At 42.0% G+C, this 23,840-nt stretch overlaps 1 protein-coding gene across 1 annotated transcript in view; it reads left to right on the top strand.

Moving 5' to 3' along the window:
• The first annotated feature begins 8,128 nt into the window (after positions 1-8,128).
• The window catches only part of MSH2 (mutS homolog 2), a 74,670-nt gene continuing 58,958 nt past the window's right edge, over positions 8,129-23,840 (top strand). Inside the window, exons 1-4 of the mRNA XM_014833066.3 lie at positions 8,129-8,442; positions 16,508-16,662; positions 20,262-20,540; positions 21,393-21,539. Coding sequence (XP_014688552.3) covers positions 8,232-8,442; positions 16,508-16,662; positions 20,262-20,540; positions 21,393-21,539 — 792 coding nt within the window. The 5' untranslated portion in view covers positions 8,129-8,231. The remainder of the gene's footprint in view (positions 8,443-16,507; positions 16,663-20,261; positions 20,541-21,392; positions 21,540-23,840) is intronic.

The following is a 23,840-nucleotide window of genomic DNA, read 5'->3' as shown; positions in this document are numbered from 1 at the left end:
GCTACACTCACTTAAGTATTGTGTGTGGCTGTTTTGCACTACAAGGCAGAGTAGATTAAATGTGACAGACACAACAGCTGCAAAGCCTACAATATTTACCCTGGTCCTTTACAGAAAAAGGACCCCTGCTCTAGGGTGCTGAAGGAAAGCTATTTATAGGGATGTGTCCCTCCCAGACTCCCAAGACACTCCAAAGCTGCCTTTCACGGTTGGGGGGTAGGGGAAGGTGCTCAGAAAGCTGCTGGCTGCCGTCCACGGCAGGAGCAGCAGTGTGCTGGAGAAGCCGGCCATGCTGCAAGAGCCAGATGATGGAGAAGCCCTGGATGCTGCAGGAGCTGGGCCCTGGGGAAGCCCCCTGTGCTGCAAGGGAAACAATATGTCTTCCTCCTGCAGTGTCTCTCCAGCGCCCTCTACTGACAAAGCTTCAGATCCACGTTTACAGAGCAAGCAAAGAGGGTGAGTTTGGAGCTGAGGCAATAAACCAATAACTTGCACTTTCTTCAACTCAATGCCCTCTAGTTTCTGTCCCATCCCTGCTGAAGCTACTCTTGCTTGAGTCAACACTGACCTACTAATGGCCAATGGCTTTTTTTCCCCAGTGTTTAATCGTTTGATCTCTCCACAGCTTATCACCATGATGACTGCCCCCTGTTGCTTACAAATTTTCTTCTTTGACTTCACTGGCATTAGTCTCACCTGGTTGTTTTCCTCTTCTACTGACTCTGAAATACTGATGTTCCCAGGATTTATCCTTACTTCTATTTTTCCTCTTTTCCTCCTGGAGGATTTCATCATTCTCTTGCCTTAGTTACCATCTAAGCCTAGATAACAGAAATACCGTCTCCGTTTCTTTTCATTTTTGAGGAAGATCAGCCCTGAGCTAACATCTGCTGCCAATCCTCCTCTTTTTGTTGAGGAAGACTGGCCCTGAGCTAACATCCATGCCCATCTTCCTCTACTTTATATGTGGGACACCTACCACAGCCTGGCTTGCCAAGCAGTGCCATGTCCGCACCCGGGATCCTGGCTGGTGAACCCCAGGCAGCCGAAGCGGAACCTGTGAACTTAATCACTGCACCACCGGGCTGGGCCCACCATCTCCATTTCTGTACTTCATCCTGAGCTTGACACTAAACTATGTTTCTCTTAACTAGACTTTAACAATCTCTTCATCTTGCTTCACAAACCTAGTTCATCTCTTATATTCTTAGAATCAGTTACTGGCATTGTCACCATGCCCAACTTCTGTTACCTTCTCCGTTCCGTTCCCTTAGTCATCAGGCCCTGTGATTCTCCCTTAGGAATAAACGCTCCTCTCATCTGCCTTCACTTACACATTTTCACTGATCTCTTTGCCACCAATCTATTCCCTCTCTATCTCAAATCCCACATTTCTCCCAGAATGACTTTCCTAAAGTAGATCATAGCACTTGTACATAACATAAAATTTACCTTTTCCTCCTGCTAGAGGGGCATACAGAACCTTTCAGTCTGGCCCCGTAATGGGCACTCTTTCCCCTTACGGCCGTCCAGCATCCTAACCCTCTTCAATCCGTGGAGGATTCTCCTGTGTGTGGTATCGGCGGAAGCTGGTTCTCCACCTCCCTCTGCAGAAGTGGAAGGGCAGAGATCCTCCCTCTGCTGAGCATCCAGGGCACAGGCACCCCTACCTAGGACTTGGAATCTTGTGATAAAAAGAAGGATGAACAGCTGAGAAAACACTCACAAGCAGCAGTGGGGTGAGACCACTGGCAGCCTCCGGAGGGTTCCAGGAGTGGCATCCCAGCCCTTGGCTTCTGTGGTGTCATCAAGGTCCTGCCTGGCCTCCCTTGGTTCCTCGTTCCTCTGCACTGCCAACACCCCGCTCCAGAACTTCACCACTTGCCGGCATTAGTGTAATCGTGGCCTCCCTAGTATCAAGCCCTCCTCACTCTCGATCCTTTCCGTATATTAGCACCAGAACCACGAAAATAGTCTAGTCACAATCTCCCTAATTTCCTACTATACTCCAATACACCAAATTTTGCTGCATTCAAGATTTTCCTTCCCACTCCTCAAAGGTTCCTGTTCCCCTGTCCTTTGTACTTTGCTTGGGTTCAATCCTGCCTTTGCTTATGTTCTTTCTTATGCCTGGAATACCCACGACTTAGTTTAGGCCCAGCTTAAGAGCTCCTTTTTCATGAAGCCTTTCTTAACACTTTAGCCTCGTTCTGCTTTCAATATGAAGGGGATCAGGATATGCCACCCCAAAATATGCCACTTTGGCATAAGGATTATTTTGAGTTAAAGGTAATTGAGAATCAATAGATTCAGGAAGAGTTCTCTGCTCTCCCCTTATCCACCTAAAAGCAGGGCACAAATTTCCATTTGTGAAGCTGTTCCCCCCGCCCCGCCCCCACCAGCAGGGGAAGAGCGACTCATGGCCAGATGAAGAGCTGACACTGAGACGAGTTTGCATTAACAGACTTCACTAAAACAGCCCTTATCTTCCATTAGTTCTCCCATATATTTCCTAGCCACTTCCCCACAGTTTATCATCTCTTGAAGCCAAAACCCTCTTTCCTTTGTTAGAGCATATAAGACTGCAAGCCTGACGGCTTCTTTGAGATTTATTTCTTTTTTTGTGAACCCCTATGCACATAAATATTCATAAAAATTGTGTGCCTTTTCTCCTGTTAATGTTTTTTCTCAGTTTAATTCACAAGTTCCCAATTCCTGAAACTAAGAAGGTCGAGGAAAAGTTTTTCCTCCTCAAAAAAACTCACAACACTTTCAGTAGACACTACATAATCTCACAATTCTTTCCCATCATCCTAAAACGTGTCCCCCTACCCCTCTGAAAATTCCCACTGACCTTATCTCCCTAACAAGCTACCATTCCCACCTCTTTTCCTTTCTTATCAAACTTTTCAAAGAGAACGAGCACATCTTATTTTCAGAATGAAATCTTCAATCCATAGAGCCTCTGTTCCCCACATCAACCAACCAAAGAGCTTTCTCAAAAACCAATGAGGGCCTGCCCGGTGGCTCAGCGGTTAAGTTCCCACATTCAGCTTCGGCAGCCCCGGGGTTTGCCAATTCAGATCCTGGGTGCGGACATGGCACCACTTGGCAAGCTATGCTGTGGTAGGCGTCCCACATATAAAGTAGAGGAAGATGGGCACGGATGCTAGCTCAGGGCCAGTCTTCCTCAGCAAAAAGAGGAGGATTGGCAGCAGATGTTAGCTCAGGGCTAATCTTCCTTAAAAAAGACAAAAACAAAAACCAATGACTTTTCCAGATCCTTTGCCCACTTTTAAATTGGGTTATTTATCTTTCTATTATTGAGACGTAAGAGTCCTTTATATACTCTGGATACAGGTCTCTTGTCAGATATATGATTTACAAATATTTTCTCAGACAAACATACAGAGCACATGAAAACATACTCAATATCATTAGCCATTAGGGAAATGAAAATCAAAACCACAATAAGATAACATTCACAGCCACGAGGATGGCTAGAATCAAAAAGACAGATAGTAAGAAGTGTTGGCAAGGATGCAGAACCCTCATACATTACTGGTGAGAATGTAAAATGTTCCAGCCATTTTCGAAAGCAGTTTGGCAGTTGCTCAAAATGTTAAACATAGTATGTTAAACATATGTGTTATAGTTTAACATAAGGATTACAGTTAAACATATATTAAAAGTATGACTCAACAATCCCATTTCTAGGTATATATCCTAGAGAAATAAAAACACACGTCCACATAAGAACTTGTAAATGAATGTTCATAGCAGCATTATTGATGATGGCCAAAAAGTGGAAACAAACCAAATGTCCACCAACTGATGAACGGATAAATAAAATGTGCTAGAGCCATACAATGAAATATTATTTGGTAGTAAAAAGGAGGGAGGGGTTGGCCCAGTGGCGCTGCAGTTAAGTGTGCTCGTTCTGCTTCAGCAGCGTGGGGTTCCCTGTTTTGGATCCCAGGTGCAGACATGGCACTGCTTGGCACACATGCTGTGGTAGGCATCCCACATATAAAGTAGAGGAAGATGGGCACGGATGTGAGCTCAGGGCCAGCCTTCCTGAGCAAAAAGAGGAGCCGGGCCTATTGTCATCTTTAAATAATAGAATAATACCACCACATTACAAAAAATTTGGAAACTGAAGTGGTGGCAAAATTAGTGTTGCATATGAATTTCTCATGGATATATTATCATAGAAAACTGAATTAACAATCATAATTTACTTTTAAGATTAAATTAAAGCATTTTAAAATTTACTAAACACTTTTCTATACTTGGATATTTTAAAATTTTTTTAAATTTATTTTTATTTTTCCTTCTTCTCCCCAAAGCTCCCCAGTACATAGTTGTATATTCTAGTTGTAGGTCCCTCTCGTTGTGCTACGTGGGACGCCGCCTCAGCATGGCCTGATGAGTGGTGCCATGTCCACACCCAGGATCCCAACCAGGGAACCCCTGGGCCACTAAAGCAGAGTGCGAGAACTTAACCACTCAGCCATGGGGCTGTCCCCTACAAAATCTTAATTATTACTTCTTTGAAAAGCCTCTTTGTTAGGTACATGTGCTTTTTTGCCCAATATTTATTCTGATTATAAAAAAGTAATAGTCATAATAGTGAATTTGGAAAATATATGAGAAAATTAAAAACAACCATGTTGGGGTAATGATTTTATGGCATCTTATCAATCATACTATGTCTTCCAGGTATAATTTTGCAAACTTCCTCTTGCCAGTTAATTTTAGAAAATCACAGTTTCCTATGTAGGACTGGAAAGCATATGAAATTTCTTCTCTTTTTTTTTTAAAGATAATTTTTCCTTTTTCTCTCAAAGCCCCCTGGTACATAGTTGTGTATTTTTAGTTTTGGGTCCTTCCAGTTGTGGCACGTGGGACGCCGCATCAACATGGCTTGATGAGCGGTGCCATGTCCGCGCCCAGGATTTGAACCGGTAAAACCCTGGGCTGCAGAAGCAGAGCACTCGAGCTTAACCACTCAGCCACGGGGCTGGCCCCCACATATGAAATTTCTATAAGACACAACTATTTGACGTAACTTTAGAAATTTAGCATAAACGTTTAATCCATGCACACAGCTTCCAAAAAAAAAGATACTGTTAAAAAACCTTCTTAGACCAATTGATTACAAGCACGTCACAATTTTGTTTCAAGCTTGTCTCTAAGCAGGCTAATTTAAAGGTCCCTCTTCTCAAAGACATTTTGTAGGAAAAAAGCATGTTAGGATCATTGTTATTAGTCTGGATACAAAGTGAAGACTCTGGAATCACTAACTATCTTCTAAGTTTGGTTAAAGGTCACTGTCTGAGGCCAGCCTGGTGGCGCAGCAGTTAAGTTCGCATGGTCTGCTTCAGTGACCTGGGGTTTGCTGGTTCAGATCCCAGGTGCAGACATGGCACCGCTAGTCAAGCCATGTTTGGCAGGCGTCCCACATATAAAGTAGGGGAAGATGGGCACAGATGCTAGCTCAGGGCTAATCTTCCTCAAAAAAAAAAAAAAAAAGGTCGCTGTCCTCTGCCAAGGCTGATGGTGCTCCAGATGAATTTTCCAGACTTTATGCCCATTAAAGTCTATCAGAAATGGAAATAACTTCCCAGAGGAGCAGCTAATGACATCAGACTAAAAGATCAGGTTTGAAATACATTTTCTTTCTCAGAACAAAGGGATACACAAAAAAAGCTCCCATTCTGGCAGCCGACCCCAAGTTCCCCTGCCCAGGAGCAATTACAGTCACTAGATTCTTTTGACAGCTCACACCCTGGAGATCCACCTCTAGCAGCAGTGTGCTATGCACCCAAACTGGACAAATATTCTGAAGGAGGAGCATCTAGCTCACAGTCCAGAGCAGACCTTTTTTCCAATCTTGTTTATCTTTAGAAGATAGAAATATCCACTGCCCTCACCTAGATTAAACCAAACCCCCTCCCATCAGGCCCTCTGCCTCCCTCCCTGTAAACTCGGTCTTTTTCAAATTGCCTTGAGAAGCTTATATTTTGACATGCTCTACAGCCCTTCACAGTATCTCGATTTGTCTAGGCCCTAACTCTCCAGACAGATCAGGGCCAGTTTGGGAATTCTCTTTATTTTTAGAATTAATAGACTCAATTGATACACAAATAAATAACTCAACGAGTAAGAGATACACATGGTCTGAGTGGGAGAAACGTGATGATAAAAAGCATAGAGGCTGTTTACAAAAGAATACAAAACATTTTCAAAGCTATTACCCTATTTGCTCCTCACATCAACCTTGGGGGTAGATATTATTATCAACATGCTGCCTCCCTCTGAACTCACTATTTAGTATCTAACATGGGAAAGGGGAGAGATGGGATGACACTCAAGGCCAGGTTATCATCTAGAAGTGGTTATTGTGATGCACAGCTCATTCATTTACACACATTTCCTGCACACCTAACATGTGCCAAGCCCTATGGCACACAGATATGTAGTGCCTGCAGCAAGACTCAATGCCAGCTCTATCGCTTACTGCTAGCTCTGTGACCTTGGGCAATTTACTTCATATCTCCAAGTTTCAGTTTCCTCAGTGTAAAATAACAATAGTGTTTAACAACTAAAGTTGTAAAGATTAAAACAATAAACACATGTAAAAATAAACACTTGACAGTCAATAAATGCTGATGAACATTAGTTAACATTATTAACTATAAAAAATATAAATGCCCATCCATGTCCCTTTCAGGTGTTTAGTAAGAGAGACAGGTGAACAGATATTTGTGAAACAGTGCAGCAAATATTGTAACAGAGATATGAATAAGGTGGTTCTTCAAAAGATAACGCAGCTAATTACACCTGGGGAGACTAGGCAGGCTTTGCTGAAGAGACATTTGTGCCCAAGGACTGAAGGATGACTGGGAGTTCGCTACACAAAGGACAGGGAAGGGCCATTCCAGACTAGAGGGACAAGTTCATGTTGGAGCCACCCTGTTGGAACGGAAGGGGAAGTTTGTTGCCCCGGATCACAGCCTCGGCGGGGAGAGGGGAGCAGTGCAGGCTGTGGGAGACCCAGCCAGCAGGCAGATGGCCCAAACATTCTCTGCTCCAGAAAAGATTCGAATTCTAACATGTAGGCCAGTGGTTCCTAAACTGAGCTGATTGTCAGGAATACCCAGGAAGCTTTCTAAAATGATCCCAAGACCCCACCTTCAGAAATTCTAATCAATCGTCGGTGGGCGGGGCCCGGGAATGCGTTCGGAAAGCCCCCGGGGTAATTCTGCAGCTGAATCAGGGTTTGGAGCCGTTTCCAGGGGGGAAGGGTGAGCCCGACAGGAGAGCGCAATACCTTTGCTAAGGCAAGTAACTGTGCAGAACGGATCCTGACCTCCTTCAGGCCCTTGCTCAACATTTAAAAAAAATTCAACCACCCTCGTCTTTATTTTTCACCTAAACACTTATCTTCTAACAGTTTACTTACTATAAACGTACTGTTTACTTACTATATTATCTGAATCCATACATTAGAATAAGCTGAACAAAAGCAGTGGTTTTTCTTTCTTTATTAGGGATCCTGAGATCCTAGAAGAATCTGGCACACAGCAGACCACCTAAGAATGTTTTTGAAAAAACGAATCAAATAGTGGACAAAACGAGAGAGAATTTGGCTAGCAGGGAGCAGTAAAGAGGGTGTGGAGAAGAAACCTGTAAGCTTGATGTCGGCAGTTTGCTCACAAAGGAAAAGGGAGGAGTTGGGGACAGAGGGGCGCAGGTTTTAAAAAATACTGGGATAGGGAAGATGGCTAGTTTCCTTTGTTTTCAAGTCTCTTGGTGACTTCACTCCCACGCTTCCGGGTACGTAATAAACTCAAAACTCGCCAGAACGTCCCACCTGCTCGCCTCCCCTCGCTGTTCTTCCACCTGGGTCCCACGCCCGTGCAGCCGAGAAAACCCGGAGAACTTAACTCCGTTACGGATGGGCGCCCGGCAGAGTCGGCGCGCGACCCAGGCTCAAGCATGCGCAGTAGACAGAGTCACCAGCGTGCGCGGGAAGCTGGGCCGCGTCCGTGTATGATTGGCTGCCGCGGCAGACTCCCACCCACCGAAACGCAGCGCTGGATGCTGATTGGGCGTCTGCGCAGAGGCCGGACGCCGCACGGAGCGCGAGGGAGGGGAGGCGGGAAACGGCTTAGTGGGTGCGGGGTCGCGCAGTTTCCTCAGGCAGGCGGTGGAGAGGCTGCGAAATGGCGGTGCAGCCCAAGGAGACGCTGCAGCTGGAGAGCGCGGCCGAGGCCGGCTTCGTGCGCTTCTTCCAGGGCATGCCGGAGAAGCCGACCACCACGGTGCGCCTCTTCGACCGGGGGGACTTCTACACGGCGCACGGCGAGGACGCGCTGCTGGCCGCCCGGGAGGTGTTCAAGACCCAGGGGGTGGTCAAGTACATGGGGCCGGCAGGTGAGGGCGGGCACGGCGCGGGCTCCTCTCGGGAGGGGGCGGTCAGCGGGCTCTCGGGCGAGGAGGCACGGGGGCGGGGACGTTGCTGAAGTCTCGTGGGCGTCGGGCTCTCTCCGGCCCCGGGCTGGCCAGGGGGGGCGCCGCCGTCCCCCCCTCCCGCCCCGAGTCTGTGCTTCTGCAGCTGCCCCAGATCGGAACTCATCACGAACATGTCGGGAGCGCTCACTACGTGCCAGGCGTTTTAATAGTCTGTTCTGTTTAATTTGCCAGCAGTCGCGTGAGGCTGTGCTCCTCGGCCCCGCCGTGGCCCCGTGCCTCGCATCGCAGACGCCAGCCCAGGAGTGCGATTTATCATAGAAGGGGGTTGGGGAGACCATTTTATGTCACCATTCTGATTTTGCCCCGCTCCATTGATAGCACTGTTTCAGCGCAGAGACCTGTAATGGACCACTATTTATAGTCAGTGTTGCCAAGTGGTCAGGACCTCGGACTCTGGAGCCAGATTGCCTGGCTTCACGTTGCGGTTCCTCCACTTAATAGCTGTGTGACCTTGGGCTAGTCGGGTCTGTCTGTGTCTCAGCTCGGCATTCAGTGCCCTCCATAACCCGGCTCCATCTCTCCAGCATCATCTCCTGGGAAGCTATAAACTGCTCACTGTATGTGAGCTAGATATTCGAGATGTTTTATGTTGCTCTCTTTCGTCCCTGGCTCTGTTGTGATAACGGAAGGAGCATTCTACGGGGAGTGAGGAGTTGTGGGTTCTGGTTCTGCCTCTGCCACACGCAGATGGGATGGTACTGACGAGATGTTTCCTTCTTTAGGTGGACATTTGAGTACAGCCGTGTCAGGCAGGGTTATAGACACTGGGAGAACATAGATGAAAAGGCAGTACTCCTGCCTTTTCAGAGCTCACTCTGGAGAGCAAGGCAGTAATAATTACAATTATAGGTGGAAATCTATGGCATGTGCCCCATAACAGGTTGTTGAAGAGGCAGAAGCAGAATTACCGAAGACCCAAGAGGCATTACATGAGAGGCTGAATTCCACTTGAGTTTTGAAGGATTAGGAGTTTACTGGGGAGAAGGCCTGAAAAGAGGTAGATTGATATTGCTCGAGCAGAAAATGGTGAGTGAGGAGAGTGGCCCGGGTGGGTGGGGTCAGAGGATGAAAGGCTTTTTGTGTTGTGCTGAGATGTTGGAATTTTATGCTGTAGGCAGTGAGAGGTCCAAAGGCTTCAAGTAAAGGTGGAGTGGTATGTTGGATCATTTTGGCTGTAGTGTGGAGGATGGGTTACCAGGGGCCAAGAGTGGAGGTATTGGGGACCAGTTAAGACCAGCCATGGATAGTTATGAGTGGCTTCATAGTTAATGATGATCCGAGTTGCTTTCCAGATTATATGACTGGTTATTTAAGGGTAGCACACTTAGCTCTCTTATCTTTGTATTATGCACGTTACAATAGTTTAAGCATTTAAAATGAAGTAAAAAGTTCTAAACGTAACTTGTATGTTTATGTAAATTGGATCACTAATTTTTCTAAGCACCTGTTAATAATTCTGATACTTTAATTTTTCTGTTTAATTTAGATTGTTAAAGGAATAATGGATGCTAAGCATTACATCCGTTCATTAGAAGGGAAATTTAGTGTGAACATCCAGGAGTCTTTTATATTGGAGAGTAGACTTAAAAAAACAAAATTTTTCGTTTTCTTGCCCGAGAAGGTTAAAATGTGGGTATTTATGGGGACATTTTTGAGAATTAGAGTAACCTAGACAGTTAACCTCATCTTAATCATCTTGAGAATGTGGTTAAAATTCAGAGAGATTAGCAAGTAAATGTGAGTTATTCCTAAGGATCTATTTCTTACGTTAAAGATTTATGCCAAACGCGCATTTCAGATAAAAAATGGTCCGAATATGTATTTGGGTAGGATAATAAGAGTTATAAAAAAGGTGGGTAATTTGTTACTAAAAATTAGCTGAAATAACTGAAAAGGGGAGAGACTCAAAACCAGAAATGTACCTTGATCCCAAAAGCTGATGTCTTGCAGTTTTCACTTTCCAAGGTGAAATGTAACTAAGGATTTTTTTTTTTTTTTAATGTGTGTTGATGTAAGGCTGCCAATACTTGTTTCTTGGGATGAATTTTCCCTCATTTTAATATTATGCCCTGTGGGTAAAGGGTTATCACAACCTTTTTCTTTGCCGCTCAGTTCCCCCTGGAAACCTGGTAAGGTTAAGGAGGCCAGCCATTTTTCTAGGCAGCATTGCTTATTGCAGAAATGACCCCAGGCTGGTAAGTCACATCCAGACTGGAGGAACTATGAATACCTCATGAGGGTGCCTTGTACTCCCGCTTTTGACGAATCTTGGACCCTGTCACCTTCCCCCACATTCTTCAGCAGTCAATCTTGCCTCTGACTATATAAAATAGAAATCACTGGAAGAGAACTCGCTCAATTTCCTGCCCTCAAACCTGTAATTCTTTTTTTAATATAACAGGTTTATTGAGATATTGTTCACATATGACACAATTAAGGTATACAATTCAGTGGTTTTTTAAAATAGTCACAGAATTAAGCAACCGTCACCAAAGTAAATTTTAAAACATTTTCATCGTCCCCAAAAGAAACCGTGTACCCATTAGCAGTCATTTCCTCTTTCCTCCCAATCCTCCGAACCCTTGGCAACCACTAATCTGCTTTCTATCTCTAGCTTTGCCTATTTTGGACATTTCATATAAATGGAATCGTACAATATGTGGTCTTTTGTGACTGGCTTGTTTCACTTAACAGTATTTTCAGGGTTCACCTGTGTTGTCAGTACCTCATTTCTTTTTATTGCCAAATAATATTCCATTGTAGGGATATAACATTTTGTTCATCCATTTGTCAGTTGATGGACATTGGGTTCTTTCTTTCTTCTTTTTTTGAGGAAGATTAGCCCTGAGCTAACTGCTGCCAATCCTCCTTTTTTTGCTGAGGAAGAGTGGCCCTGAGCTAACATCCATGCCCATCTTCCTCTACTTTTTATGTGGGACACCTGCCACAGCATGGCTTGCCAAGCAGTGCCATGTCCGCACCTGGGATCCGTACTGGCGAACCCTGGGACCCCGAAGCGGAACATGTGCACTTAACCGCTGCGCCACTGGGCCGGCCGCTATTTCTTGAACCTATACTTTTAATTTTGTCTACTCGTTCTTTTCCTTTCCTGTTGTGCCAGTGAAGAGGTGAACCTTTCACTGTGGCCTGGATCCCATGCTATCTTCTCAGAGACTGCTTTCTGTTGTTGATCGTTTCCTCTCCTCTGTCTGCTTCATTCTGTTGGCTTTTAGACTTATTTACATCCTTTTGGCTTACTTTTTTCTATCTCCAACATCTGGTGATACATTATTGTTAATAAAGCCCTATGAGGTGGGTTAGTACCTAGCTCCAGTTAATAAATAAGCAATCTGCGTCACCGAAAAAGAAAGTTACCTTTTGCTGTCAGAACTCAGCTTAGAGGGCCTTTCCTCCTAGAAGCCTGTCTTAACTCGCATGTTAAGGCTACCTAGTTAGCTGCCCCTCTTAGGTCTTCCCTGCCCTGGGACCTTCTGCCTAACCTGGCTATGACATTTATTCTACTCTAGCCTGTAAACCCCAGCACCTGGCACAATGCCCACATGTAGCATACACGTGATAATTGTCAGCTTAATGAGGATGGGGGCTCCAGATTCTTCTTGAAGTGAAGAGTCTTGTACCAGCCTGAGGTTATTCCTTCTGCTATACCCCAGGTGGAGGCTGGGTGGCTTTTGTAGGGGAGGAAGACATTTCCTCTTCCCAAATGGGGTTCGTCTGGCCAGAGAACGAATTAAATTCACATGAGACAGAATAGCAAGAGAAAATTAAACAAAGCTTTATGAGGAACCAGGGCCCGGGGCCTTTCTTCCCGAAGGAAGAAAGGGTACCGAAGAAGTGGGGTGCACAGAGTGGTTATATACCCCCAAACGGGGTGTTTCACATGTGGTTGAAATGTCCCTCCCACAAGAGTCACAAGATTGCCCTGTCAGCACAGGGCTTGATGGACACAGCAAGGTAGTGGTCTGCTATCTCAGTGGGCGTAGCAGGAGGCAAGTCTATCATCTGAGCAATCAGTTCCTAGCCTAAGGAAAGATGCTTAATCCTTAAAGAAATACCAACGATGGGAGGGGGAGGGAAGTCAGTTCCAGGAGGTTACCAGAGAAGCACAATAAAATGCAGATTTAAGTCCTTGCCTTTGGTATTGATTAAGAATTTCTAGAGTGAAGGTCATCTCCTTTCTTCTTCCTGGTACAGAGAGGGAGGCACCTTTTACAGATAGAGATTTACCTTACAAATGTAAACGTGTCCTAACAAAGGGCAAGTTCCATTCCTCAGAGCCTCCTTCCCTGTCCCAGTTTATCAAAAGCAATGAGCCTCAAATAATCCTGATGCCAAAGAGACATATCTTGGGGTGGCCAATTCCAGGTCCCCACACTTTGTATTCAGATCCCTGTATTTTGCACCAGCAGGTCAATCTTCCTTCCCAGCTAATCAGACTTAAAGCATATTACCAAGCTCTTCACCAGGAACATAGTAGCTGCACTCCAGATGCTTGTCAGTAAATAAGACTTAAAATACACTGCCACCCAGTGTGTCACAAAAACGCCTTTGAGAGAAATAGTATCTTTAGAGTATAACCTTGGTGGTTGGGCAGCTTAGCTTTAGATTAGTAATGGAGGTAGGGGAGACCATGGTGGGGAGGGGAATCACCTTATTTGCTTCTTCACCCCAACCACTGTTGAGAAGTCACCACTTGTGAACCTGTGTTCCTGTTGAATGTGTCAATAAAAAGATTTACCAGTTGCTCTGGATTGCTCTCCCCAAGGCTAGGCAGATAACACTGATGTGCAAAGTAGTAAGGCCTAAGTAATAGGGAGTGGTGGGGCTTGTGGATCTGTCAGTCAGTGCTTGTTCATCCTCTGATAAGCATTCAAATTCAAGTGCTTTAAAAACCCTGTACTGGCCAAGCAATTTTGCAAGCACATCCTACTGGATTGATGTTTTAAGAGCTGTTTCAGAATTATGCCAGACCAGTGTTTTTCCTCTCCCTAGAATTGTTTTTGCTGAGTTGGACTTACCCTTTTGCCTTCTAAATTAAAGGATGATATGAAACAGTGTTTTTGAAACTCATCGCTGTATTTATTGGAAGTTGCTGATGATAGTCACTATGGCATTTATAAGTGTCTCTGGGAGAAATTTCTCTCTGATTTTGTATAAACTCTGGTTCATTGCTTTGTTTGAGCAAGTCTTTCTTTTGATGATGATGTTTCAGCATATGAATAATTTTGCTTATGTTAAATCAGCTAGATGGGCTGATAGGGTGACTACTTCTGGTTTGCTTGGAACCGAGAGGGATCCTGGGATGCTGGACTTTCATTACTAAAACTGGGAGAGTCTTGGGCAAAATGGGATGAGTTGGTCACCCCATGTGTTAGACAAAAACAGGAAATAATTTAAATGGGGCCTGCCATTCCACTCGAAGGTTCTGATCCCGAGTTGAGTGTTTCTTGGGAGATGAGTCTGCTGCAGCCTGGATAGTCCTTGGTTCCCTCATATGCCTCTGGGAATGTGAGTACAGGCCTTGCTGAATGGGATTCTGCAGTAAACATAATTCTCATGCAACTTGCTTTCTAACTGCAAGCTAAAGAAACAGCAATCTATTCAAGTCTGTAAGAAAATGTGGCAGTGTTGAACTTACTGAGTTGAAAACTGATGGCCTAAATAGTGTTTTGCTAAAAGTTTGAATTAATTGCCTATGTTTTAAAGATTGGGAGCTCTCATTGAAGTAATTCAGATTTTGAGTTTTGAAAAATCTACATGGTTGGAAACTGGGCAGAAATATCCCTGCAATACAGTCGTGAGTTGGAGCTGAGTAGCTGCTCCCTGTGAGGTAGTGAGTGCAGATTCCTTCTTTACCCTGATGTACTTCCCTCGTTTTGTCGCACTTCCCACCATTCTGTATGGTCTCTTTTGAAGCCATTTGTTGTCTGTCAGCTCCCTTGGCTTCCTTTGCTCATTTGATACCTGCCTGGTCCCTGTAGGTATTGTTTATCAGTCCTGGATTAGATAGTAAGGAATGTTCTAGGAAATAACCTTAGAGAGGCAAGATCTGAGCCAGTTTTTAGGGTGTCTGGCAGCGGGGATTCTTGTCTAGTACTTATAACTGATGTACTGATAATGAAAGTATCAGCTGTATTTTGCTGTACAAAACAACTGTATTATGTCATTTAATTAATCTTTATGCTTATTTGTATTTGATATTTGTACTTTGCATGACCTGTTAAATTTAGGTTGAATCTTTCATAAGATCCACAGTTGTCAGAATCGTTTACAAGTATATTCTGAATTACCTTTAAGTGAATAATTGGTGTTACCTATATTACATGAAAATTGAGTTTTGGTTTCATTTGATGGTGTGGGTGATTTTATTTATTTTGTAAAGAAATTGGTATTTGCAAATCACAATTAAGCTGCGATACCATTTTCCACCTAAGACAGATTGTCAACCTTGGCGCTATTGACATCTTAGACTGAATAACTAATTCGTTGTTTTGAGAGGCTATCCTGTGCATGTTTAACAGCATCCCTGCCTCTACCCACTGATTCCATTAGTACTCCCCCTGTCCTGCCCCCGCAGTTGTGACAACCCAGATGTCCCCAGACGTTGACAGATGTCCTCTAGGGGAGCAAGATTGCCGCCAGTTGAGAACCAGTAATCTAAGATGAAGACCGAGAGCTTGAAAGCTGTGTTGACTGGCTGGGGAAATAGAGGCGCTCATACTCTGATGGTGGTGTTAATTGGCACTGTGAACTAAAGGGAATAGTCTGGCACTGTTTATCAAAATCACGTATATCCTTTGATAAAATCCAGTTTTAGCGCTTTATCTTACAGATACACTCACATGTTTAGAAATGAAGCACGAAGGTTGTTCATGCTACCTTGTAATAGTGGAGACTGGAGACGACCTGTGTGTCCATCAGTAAGAGCCTAAATTATAGAATGTCTATGGTCATGAGATTCTTTGCTACTGTAAACAGAAAGAAGCTGATTATGTACTGATGGAACAATCTCCAAAATATAATAAAGTTAAAAAAATAAGGTGCAGAACAGTGTATGTAGTGTGCAACTATTTATGTAAAAGAGGAGAAAAATGCTTTATATTTGCTTGTTTGTGCATAGACTCTTTGGGAATATATTCTATAAACTGCTAACACTTGGGTGTGTGAACTGGATGTGTAGGGGTCACTGGTGAAAGTGAAGGCTCCTTTTTGCTGTAACTTTTTGAACCTTTGAATTTTCGGCTATGTTATTTAGAACATTTTGCACTGAATAATGACTAATTCATTTTTATGGACCTTTTGAAAAAACTTAATGCTATAAAATACTATGTAGTTATATGATGTTCATTCAAACTTGTGAAAAACAAATTATAGGAAAGGACAAGTAAGGCTAGCTATATATGTATCTACTCATTCTTTTATCTTTGTATCGTCTCAGTTTTGTTTTTTTTTTTTTTTTTGAGGAAGATTAGCCCTGAGCTAACATCCTCCAGTCCTCCTCTTTTTGCTGAGGAAGGCTGGCCGTAAGCTCACATCTGAGCCCATCTTCCTCTACTTTATATGTGGGACGCCTGCCACAGCATGGCTTGACAAGCAGTGCAATGTCCCCACCCGGGATCTGAACCAGCGAACACTGGGCCACCGAGAAGCGGAACATGCGAACTTAGCCACTGCGTCACCGGGGGCCCCTCTTCTGTTTTTATTTTGATGCGTGAGCTCCACGGAAGCCCCAGGCCATCTCTTCATTGTTTCATACCCTTCACCTACCAGAGTCCCTAGGACATGTAATAGGTGCCTGATGAACAGTGTGTTGAATGAATGCATTACTGAAAGAACAACTAGCTTGCAGGACAGTGTTGTGTTAGGTACTTGAACACTTACTACTTCAAATCCTCAAATCTTTCAAATCCTCAAATCTGTAACATGTATTTTTAATATTTTTCTTTAGGAGCAAAGACTCTGGAGAGTGTTGTGCTTAGTAAAATGAATTTTGAGTCTTTTGTAAAAGATCTTCTTCTAGTTCGTCAATACAGAGTTGAAGTTTATAAGAATAGAGCTGGAAATAAGGCCTCCAAGGAGAATGATTGGTATTTGGCATTTAAGGTAATTATCTTCCTTTTTAATTTAGTTATTTTTTTTAAGAGTAGAAAAAATAAAAATGGGAGCGAATTCTGCTGTATGCTTTAATGTTTTAACCAGGTTGTGATAGTAAAATGCTTTGAGAAACTTTAATATTCTTTTAGCATGTAGTTTTTATTTTTATTTACTTATTTATTTTTGAGGAAGATTAGCTTTGAGCTAACATCTGCTGCCAGTCCTCTTTGCTGAGGAAGATAGGCCCTGAGCTAACATCTATGCCCATCTTCTTCTATTGTGGGATGCCTGCCACAGCATGCATAGGTCTGTGCCTGGGATTCAAACCAGCAAATCCCGGGCCACTGAGGCAGAGTGCACAAACTTAACCGCTGCACCACTGTGCTGGCCCCCTAGCATGTAGTTTTTAAAATCACAGTTTAATAGCAATTCAGAAATGCAGTAAATCTGTATTATGAGTATGAATACTCTGAGGTTTGTCACTATCCCTGAACCAAAATGATAAATAACCTTTACATGAAGTTGAATACAAGCATTAAACAAGGATTTGATTTTACTGTTGTTGAAGTAATATCACACAAATTTACAGTATCCCAAATATCTCGTTTATACACATTTGTAATGTGTTTGTATCTTTGTACGTGCTTTTCTTTTCCATTAGACTAATTTTTTGTAAGTCTGGAACTTGAGTTAGTGGTGATCATATTCCTTGGTGTGACTAGAAAGGCTTATTGACGTGCATGCTTCTAATGCCTTCCTGGAGATAGTAGTGCCATTTTGTTTTATTCAGTGACTGCCTTCATTGTTCATCTGTAAGGTCATGTTTTTGTTTGTTCTTACACAATACACGCACAGAGTGTGTTCTCAGTAGATACTGGAATAAACTAATGGCTAAAACGTTGTTGGGGAGGTGAGATTTATTCTTGAAAGGGAATAAATGTGTGGTAAGGGGGACAGTGCTCTGGGCTTGTAGTCAGCAAATTGCATTTCTTTTCTCCTCTGTCCCTCTGGGTGACCTTGGCAAATTTCCTAACCTCCTGTATCTGTTTGTCCATGAACAATAAAATTAGAAGGTTTTTAAGATGCTTTCTGCCTTGAAAGTCCTGTGACTTTTTTCTGTGAGGTTTAATACAATATTTAAACATTTGACGTTGGTGCTACCCTGAATATATTCTTCAGTTTTCATTCTATATTGTTCCCACCCCCTTTGTAAATATGGACATTTACTGAAGATTGTATCTGTGAGGATCTAACATTCTCCATTATGGAGTTTCCTGGGAATTTTCATTGCTAACTTTACTGAGAAAAGTGAGACTTACGCTTAGAATTTCTAGCCTATGTCTTGAAAGATTTTAATAGAAAATTGAGGGTACCACAAAGTGATGTTTTTTTATCTCATCCTTCACAGAACTCAATTAGTAACAACACCAAAATGTGGAGTCATAAGTTCAAGCAATTACCATGATTATCAGCCCATCACACCTCACTCCTTTATGTCACATCAGAATCCTTCAAGATGAATTCTTTTTAACTCCTACCTTTTACGTCAGGGGGCAGAAATCTTCAAATGTGTATTTTTGTCTGGTTAAAAAGGTGGTATCTTGGGCCAGTCCCAGTGGTTAAGTTCAGTGTGCTCCACTCCAGTAGCCCAGGTTCGGTTCCCAGGCACGGACCTAGACCACTTGTCTGTCAGTGGCTCACGTACAAAAAGAGGAAGATTGGCAGCAGACGTTAGCGCAGGGTGGATCCTCTTTAGCAAAGAGATAAAATAAATTTTTAAAAAGGTGGTATCTTCATCCTGACCTTTTAAAAAGTTCAGATCTAAAACTGCTAAAATGGATTTAACGTTTCATTTTTTAGCTTATGGCTTCTGTTGTAAAGTATTAGTGATATTTGAAGCAGTTGATCTCTATGATTGATTTCTTTCCCATGTTCTCAGTGGTATGTTCAGAGCAGGAAAGGACCTTAGGTACCATCTAGTTTAGAGATTACCAGTCTTATCATTTTCAAGGACCCTCAAGATCCCAATTTTATTAGCTACTGTTTCAATTTTGAGAGTTTTTTAAAGATATGCTTCATAAACCTGTACTTACTGTAAATCCAAAGTGTGTGTGTGAAAATATGGTTTACGTTTGTGATTGAATCAGTGGTTTTTTAATTTGAAAATGAGATAACACTGTTTTTCCATTTCTTGTGTGTGTGTGTGTGTGTGTGTGAGAGAGGAAGATTAGCCCTGAGCTAACATCTGTGCCAATCTTTCTCTTTTTGCTTGAGGAAGGTTGTTGCTGAGCTAACATCTGTGCCAATCTTCCTCTGTTTTATGTGGGTTGCCACCACAGCGTAGCTTGACGAGTGGTGCTAGGTCCACATCCAGGATCCGAACCTGTGAACCCTGGGCCGCAGAAGTGGAGCACACAAACTCAACCACTATGCCACCGGGCTGGCCCCTCCATTTCATTTGTGATCCAGATTTCACTCAGAAATCCATGATTGTAGGATTTTCAGAACGATATTATGAAAAGATAAATGGTTATCATGTATGATGCTAAAAACATTCAAGAACTATTGATGACTACTGGTTGCTTAAATTTGGCTGTTACTGTGTTTATTTGGACTGTTTGTGACTATCTCATATTTCATGCCATGGTCCATCAGTTGCCCCAGAAATGCCTCATGTTAACAGCATCCTATCACCTACTGAGGAGATTGAAGTATCTAGTGTCAGCCACGACATAACACAGGTTCAGACAAAAGCAAAGAAAGTTGACCCTTTAGTTAGCTTGTGCAGTCTTAAAGAGAGATTTCTAATCTTTTTGAAGTAGTGAAAATAGGTCAAGGACCCTTTATTTGGAAATCACTCATCTAGAACAATCTCTGCATTTTACAGTTAAATATATTGATATAGAGAGGTGACTTTCCAAGGTCCACTTTTTTGGGGGGGCGGGGGGAGGAAGATTAGCCCTGAGCTAACAACTGCTGCCAATCCTCTTTTTTTTTTGCTGAGGAAGACTGGCCCTGAGCTAACATCCGTGCCCATCTTCCTCTACTTTATATATGGGACGCTTGCCACAGCATGGCTTGACAAGCGGTACATAGGTCTTCACCCGGGATCTGAACCAGCGAACTCAAAATGGAACATGGGAACTTAACCGCTGCACCACCAGGCTGGCCCCCAAGGTCAATTTTTAAGCTAATAATACTGCTCTCTTACGTGGTATAGCTACTCAGTGATAATACTGATAGGTGCAACCAATAGGTAGTTTGTCAGAAGGTAGAAATTAAAACATGCCATTGACAGGATTATCACTTTGGGTACCTTAATGTTTGTGTGTGTATAAACCCAGCAACCAAATTTCAAACTGAAAATCACTTTTGATACAATTATTTTTAGACATGTCCAAGTGTTTTGAAAATAATTGGAAAAGTAGGGAGGATACTTTATAGAAAATGTGGTAATAATAATTGGAGTACATGGTTATAAGCAATTTTTTTTTGTAAGAAAAATATTTTGTTAATAAGAATCAACAAGTTTGGGTAATTTTTGTTTGCTAGTAAAATGTTAAAGTGTGTTCAACAGTTTCTTAAAATTTTTTTTTATTTTTGCGTAGGCTTCTCCAGGTAATCTTTCTCAGTTTGAAGACATTCTTTTTGGTAACAATGATATGTCAGCTTCCATTGGTGTTGTGGGTATTAAAATGTCTACAGTTGATGGCCAAAGACAGGTTGGAGTTGGGTATGTTGACTCCATACAGAGGAAGCTGGGACTGTGTGAGTTCCCGGATAATGATCAGTTCTCCAATCTGGAGGCTCTCCTGATTCAGATTGGACCAAAGGAATGTGTTTTACCCGGAGGAGAGACTGCTGGAGACATGGGAAAACTGAGGCAGGTAAGGGAAGCAAGTCTAGTGATAGAGGAGAGTCCAAGCCTAGCAGAGGCTCCAATTAACAGGATACTGTTTTATTTAAGGAAAAAAATAGAAGTCAGAATTTTTTGTATCTAATTATAATGTTTTGTTTTGAGGAATCTCTTGATGTTTATCTTTGACAGAAACTTTGTATCTTTAATAGGACTTCAGAACAAGCTGTTTCTCATTTAAGACTTGTTCTCCCTCAGATCCTCTCCCACCCCCCCCCCCCCAAAAGAGTGACAGTGTGTGCCATCTTAAAGGGATCACAGTGGATAAAAGGAAGGCTTTCACAGTTGGGGGGAGGGGTGCTTTAGAGCCATCAAAAACCTGCTTAGCATGGATTTATCAAATAAATAAGATATAGTTCTTCAGGATTAGTTGGTGATAGTTTGAGTGGAACTTTAACCTCTTATTTTACTGATTGATTTAACAAAATTCTGATTATGCCGTTTGTGTAAGTATATGGTTTATGATTTAGATGTTTAAGGGATGGTGTATTCCCAAGGATTCTTTTCTTTCTGTGGGCCTCAAATACCATAAGAACTGCTTGAGAGATACGAAATCTATGATGGGCATTCCACAAGAATTATTCTGTTCAGAGTTTTTACTATTGGGACTATTTTTTGAAAGCTTTATGTGAACATAATTTTAAATTTCCATGAGAATTTAGTTTATAGATTTTAAAAATACCTGTTAATACATATATGTTACCAATGTCTTGCACATTGTGTAAAAATTTAATGTGGGTTAATAATTTAAGTTGTCATTTTATATTTATCAATGATAGTTTTCCTTTTCTCATAGTAATTTAAAGTATTTCTTGTAAAATAGGTTATTCAGAGAGGAGGAATTCTGATCACAGAAAGAAAAAGAACTGACTTTAACACAAAAGATATTTATCAGGACCTCAACCGGTTGTTGAAAGGCAAAAAGGGAGAACAGATGAATAGCGCTGTTTTGCCAGAAATGGAGAATCAGGTATGTGGATTACAAATGTGAATTTATTCTTAGATTATAGTAGTGACTTTCTAGAAGGCTACTTCTGTTATATGTATATCAAAGCCTAAATTGTGGGCCACTGAAATTAAGCTTGTTTTATCTATGCTGAAGCTTGTGGAAAAACTCTCAAGGAATGACTAGAAAAATTTAAACATAACCTTAGATATAATTTCACAGCATATATTCCTGGGGTGGAGGAGAGTTTTATTGGTTTCACATGAAAGAGCCTGATTACTGTCACTTAAATAGGTGAGACAGCTTAGTGGTTGTAGCGGAAAAAAAGGCCTACCAAAGCTTTATAATGTACAGGCTGTGTAGGATGTGGGGTCTTTAATAAATTATTCACCTTTCTGAGGCACTTTCGTTGTATGTTAAATAAGGTTAAAAATACCGGTCTTAAGGGATTGTTGAGCTTGGGAAGTAAAGGGATGAAAGTGTATATAGCACATAATAATTGCATAATAAATGTTACGTTTAAACAGTTTGGCTCAAAAATTGACACTGGTTTGGTATGGCCAGTGGTAGAAATGAATAAGCGAACAGTATAACTTTTTATGGGATTTTCAGTGGTTGAAGTTTATCTTCAAGGTGGATATACTTGAGAGATGTATTTTTATGGTAAAAGATTGGAAACTATAGGATATTTGTGGATCACTGCTAAGTGAATTGAAAAATTCTATTGCGTATTTAAGACAGAGCAAACTTTTTTTTAATTTCTTTTTTTTTTCTGCTTTTTCTCCCCAAATCCCCCTAGTACATAGTTGTATATTTTAGTTGTGGGTCCTTCCAGTTGTGGCATGTGGGACTTCCTCTCAGCGTGGCCTGATAGGCGGTGCCATGTCCATGCCCAGAATTCAAATCTACAAAACCCCAGGCTGCAAAGCGGAGTATGTGAACTCAACCATGGGGCCGGCCCAGAACAAACTTTTTAACTTATAATTTTCAAAGTAGATTTTAAGCTAGAATGAACTGAAACTATTGTGACTGTCATGATTTTGCATTGATTGCTTATCATGTAATAATTTGGTCCTTATAAACTAAGTTTATGTTTTACTTTTTTGTGTGTGACATAATCAAAAGCCAATATGTATGAGCAATAATCCCTGTATTAGAGAGATTTCTCTCTGTTGAAAATAGAAGCTGCCTTTAGGACTACTGAAAAAGTGTGGATTTTTTTTTTTTAAAGATTTTGTTTTTTGTTTTTCCTTCTTCTCCCCAAAGCCCGCGAGTACATAGTTGTATATTTTAGTAGTGGGTCCTTCTAGTTGTGGCATGTGAGACGCCGCCTCAGCATGGCCCGACGAGCGGTGCTAGGTCCACACCCAGGATCCGAACCAGTGAAACCCTGGGCCTCCAAAGCAGAGTGTGTGAACTTAACCACTTGGCCATGGGGCCAGCTCCAAAAGTGTGTTTTTTTGTGCCTCATGGTGACATAGCAGGAAATTCTTGTGACAGCCTTACTCATTTGTTAGAGTTTGCAAGGGCAGATAGATGGCTGTGTTATCAATTAGGAAAAATATGTACATTCACAATGAATCTAGTATCAAGTATATTTTAATAAGTGGAATTTGTCATTGGCTTATCAGTTTAATGTCCTGAACTTCTTGTTTTATGTTACAGTGAAAATATAGGCAGTTGTTTAAACTTATTATTATTTAAATATACATATAGAAAAGTGCATATATCATAAGTGTATAACTGAATTTTCATAAATTGTAAATACCAGCATCCCTGAAACAGAATAGTACTAGGACCTTAAAGATACTATTTATGCTTCCTTCCAGTCATTACTCCACCAACGTTAACCCTGGTTCTTACCTCTGATGGTGTTGATTAGTTTGGCTTATTTTTGTAGTTTAGGTACATAGAATTATATAGTTTATGCTCTTTTCTGTCTGTTTTCTTTTGTTTAGTGTTATGTTTGTGAGATTTATCCATATTGTTGCGTGTCATTGTGGATTATCTATGCTTATATCTATTGTTGTGTAGTATTCCATAGCATGAGCGTGCCAGATTTTCTCCATTTTTCTTTTGGTGGGCATTTTAGTAATTTCCACTTTTGGCTATTGTGAATAGTGCTGCTTGTAGAGTAAATTTTCACTTTCTGAAAGTCATTTTCTAATCTGAAGAGATTGGTTTATTTATTTTAAGATTTTATTTTTCTTTCTTCTCCCCAAAGCCCCCAGTACATAGTTGTATATTTTTAGTTGTGAGTCCTTTTAGTTGTGGCTTGTGGGATGCCACCTCAGCATGGCTTGATGAGCAGTGCTAGGTCTGCGC

Source organism: Equus asinus, chromosome 6 (assembly GCF_041296235.1).
Source record: "Equus asinus isolate D_3611 breed Donkey chromosome 6, EquAss-T2T_v2, whole genome shotgun sequence".
NCBI lineage: Eukaryota > Metazoa > Chordata > Mammalia > Perissodactyla > Equidae > Equus > Equus asinus.
The sequence above is the reverse complement of the archived record's forward strand: the minus strand, read 5'-3'. Positions and strand labels throughout refer to the sequence as shown.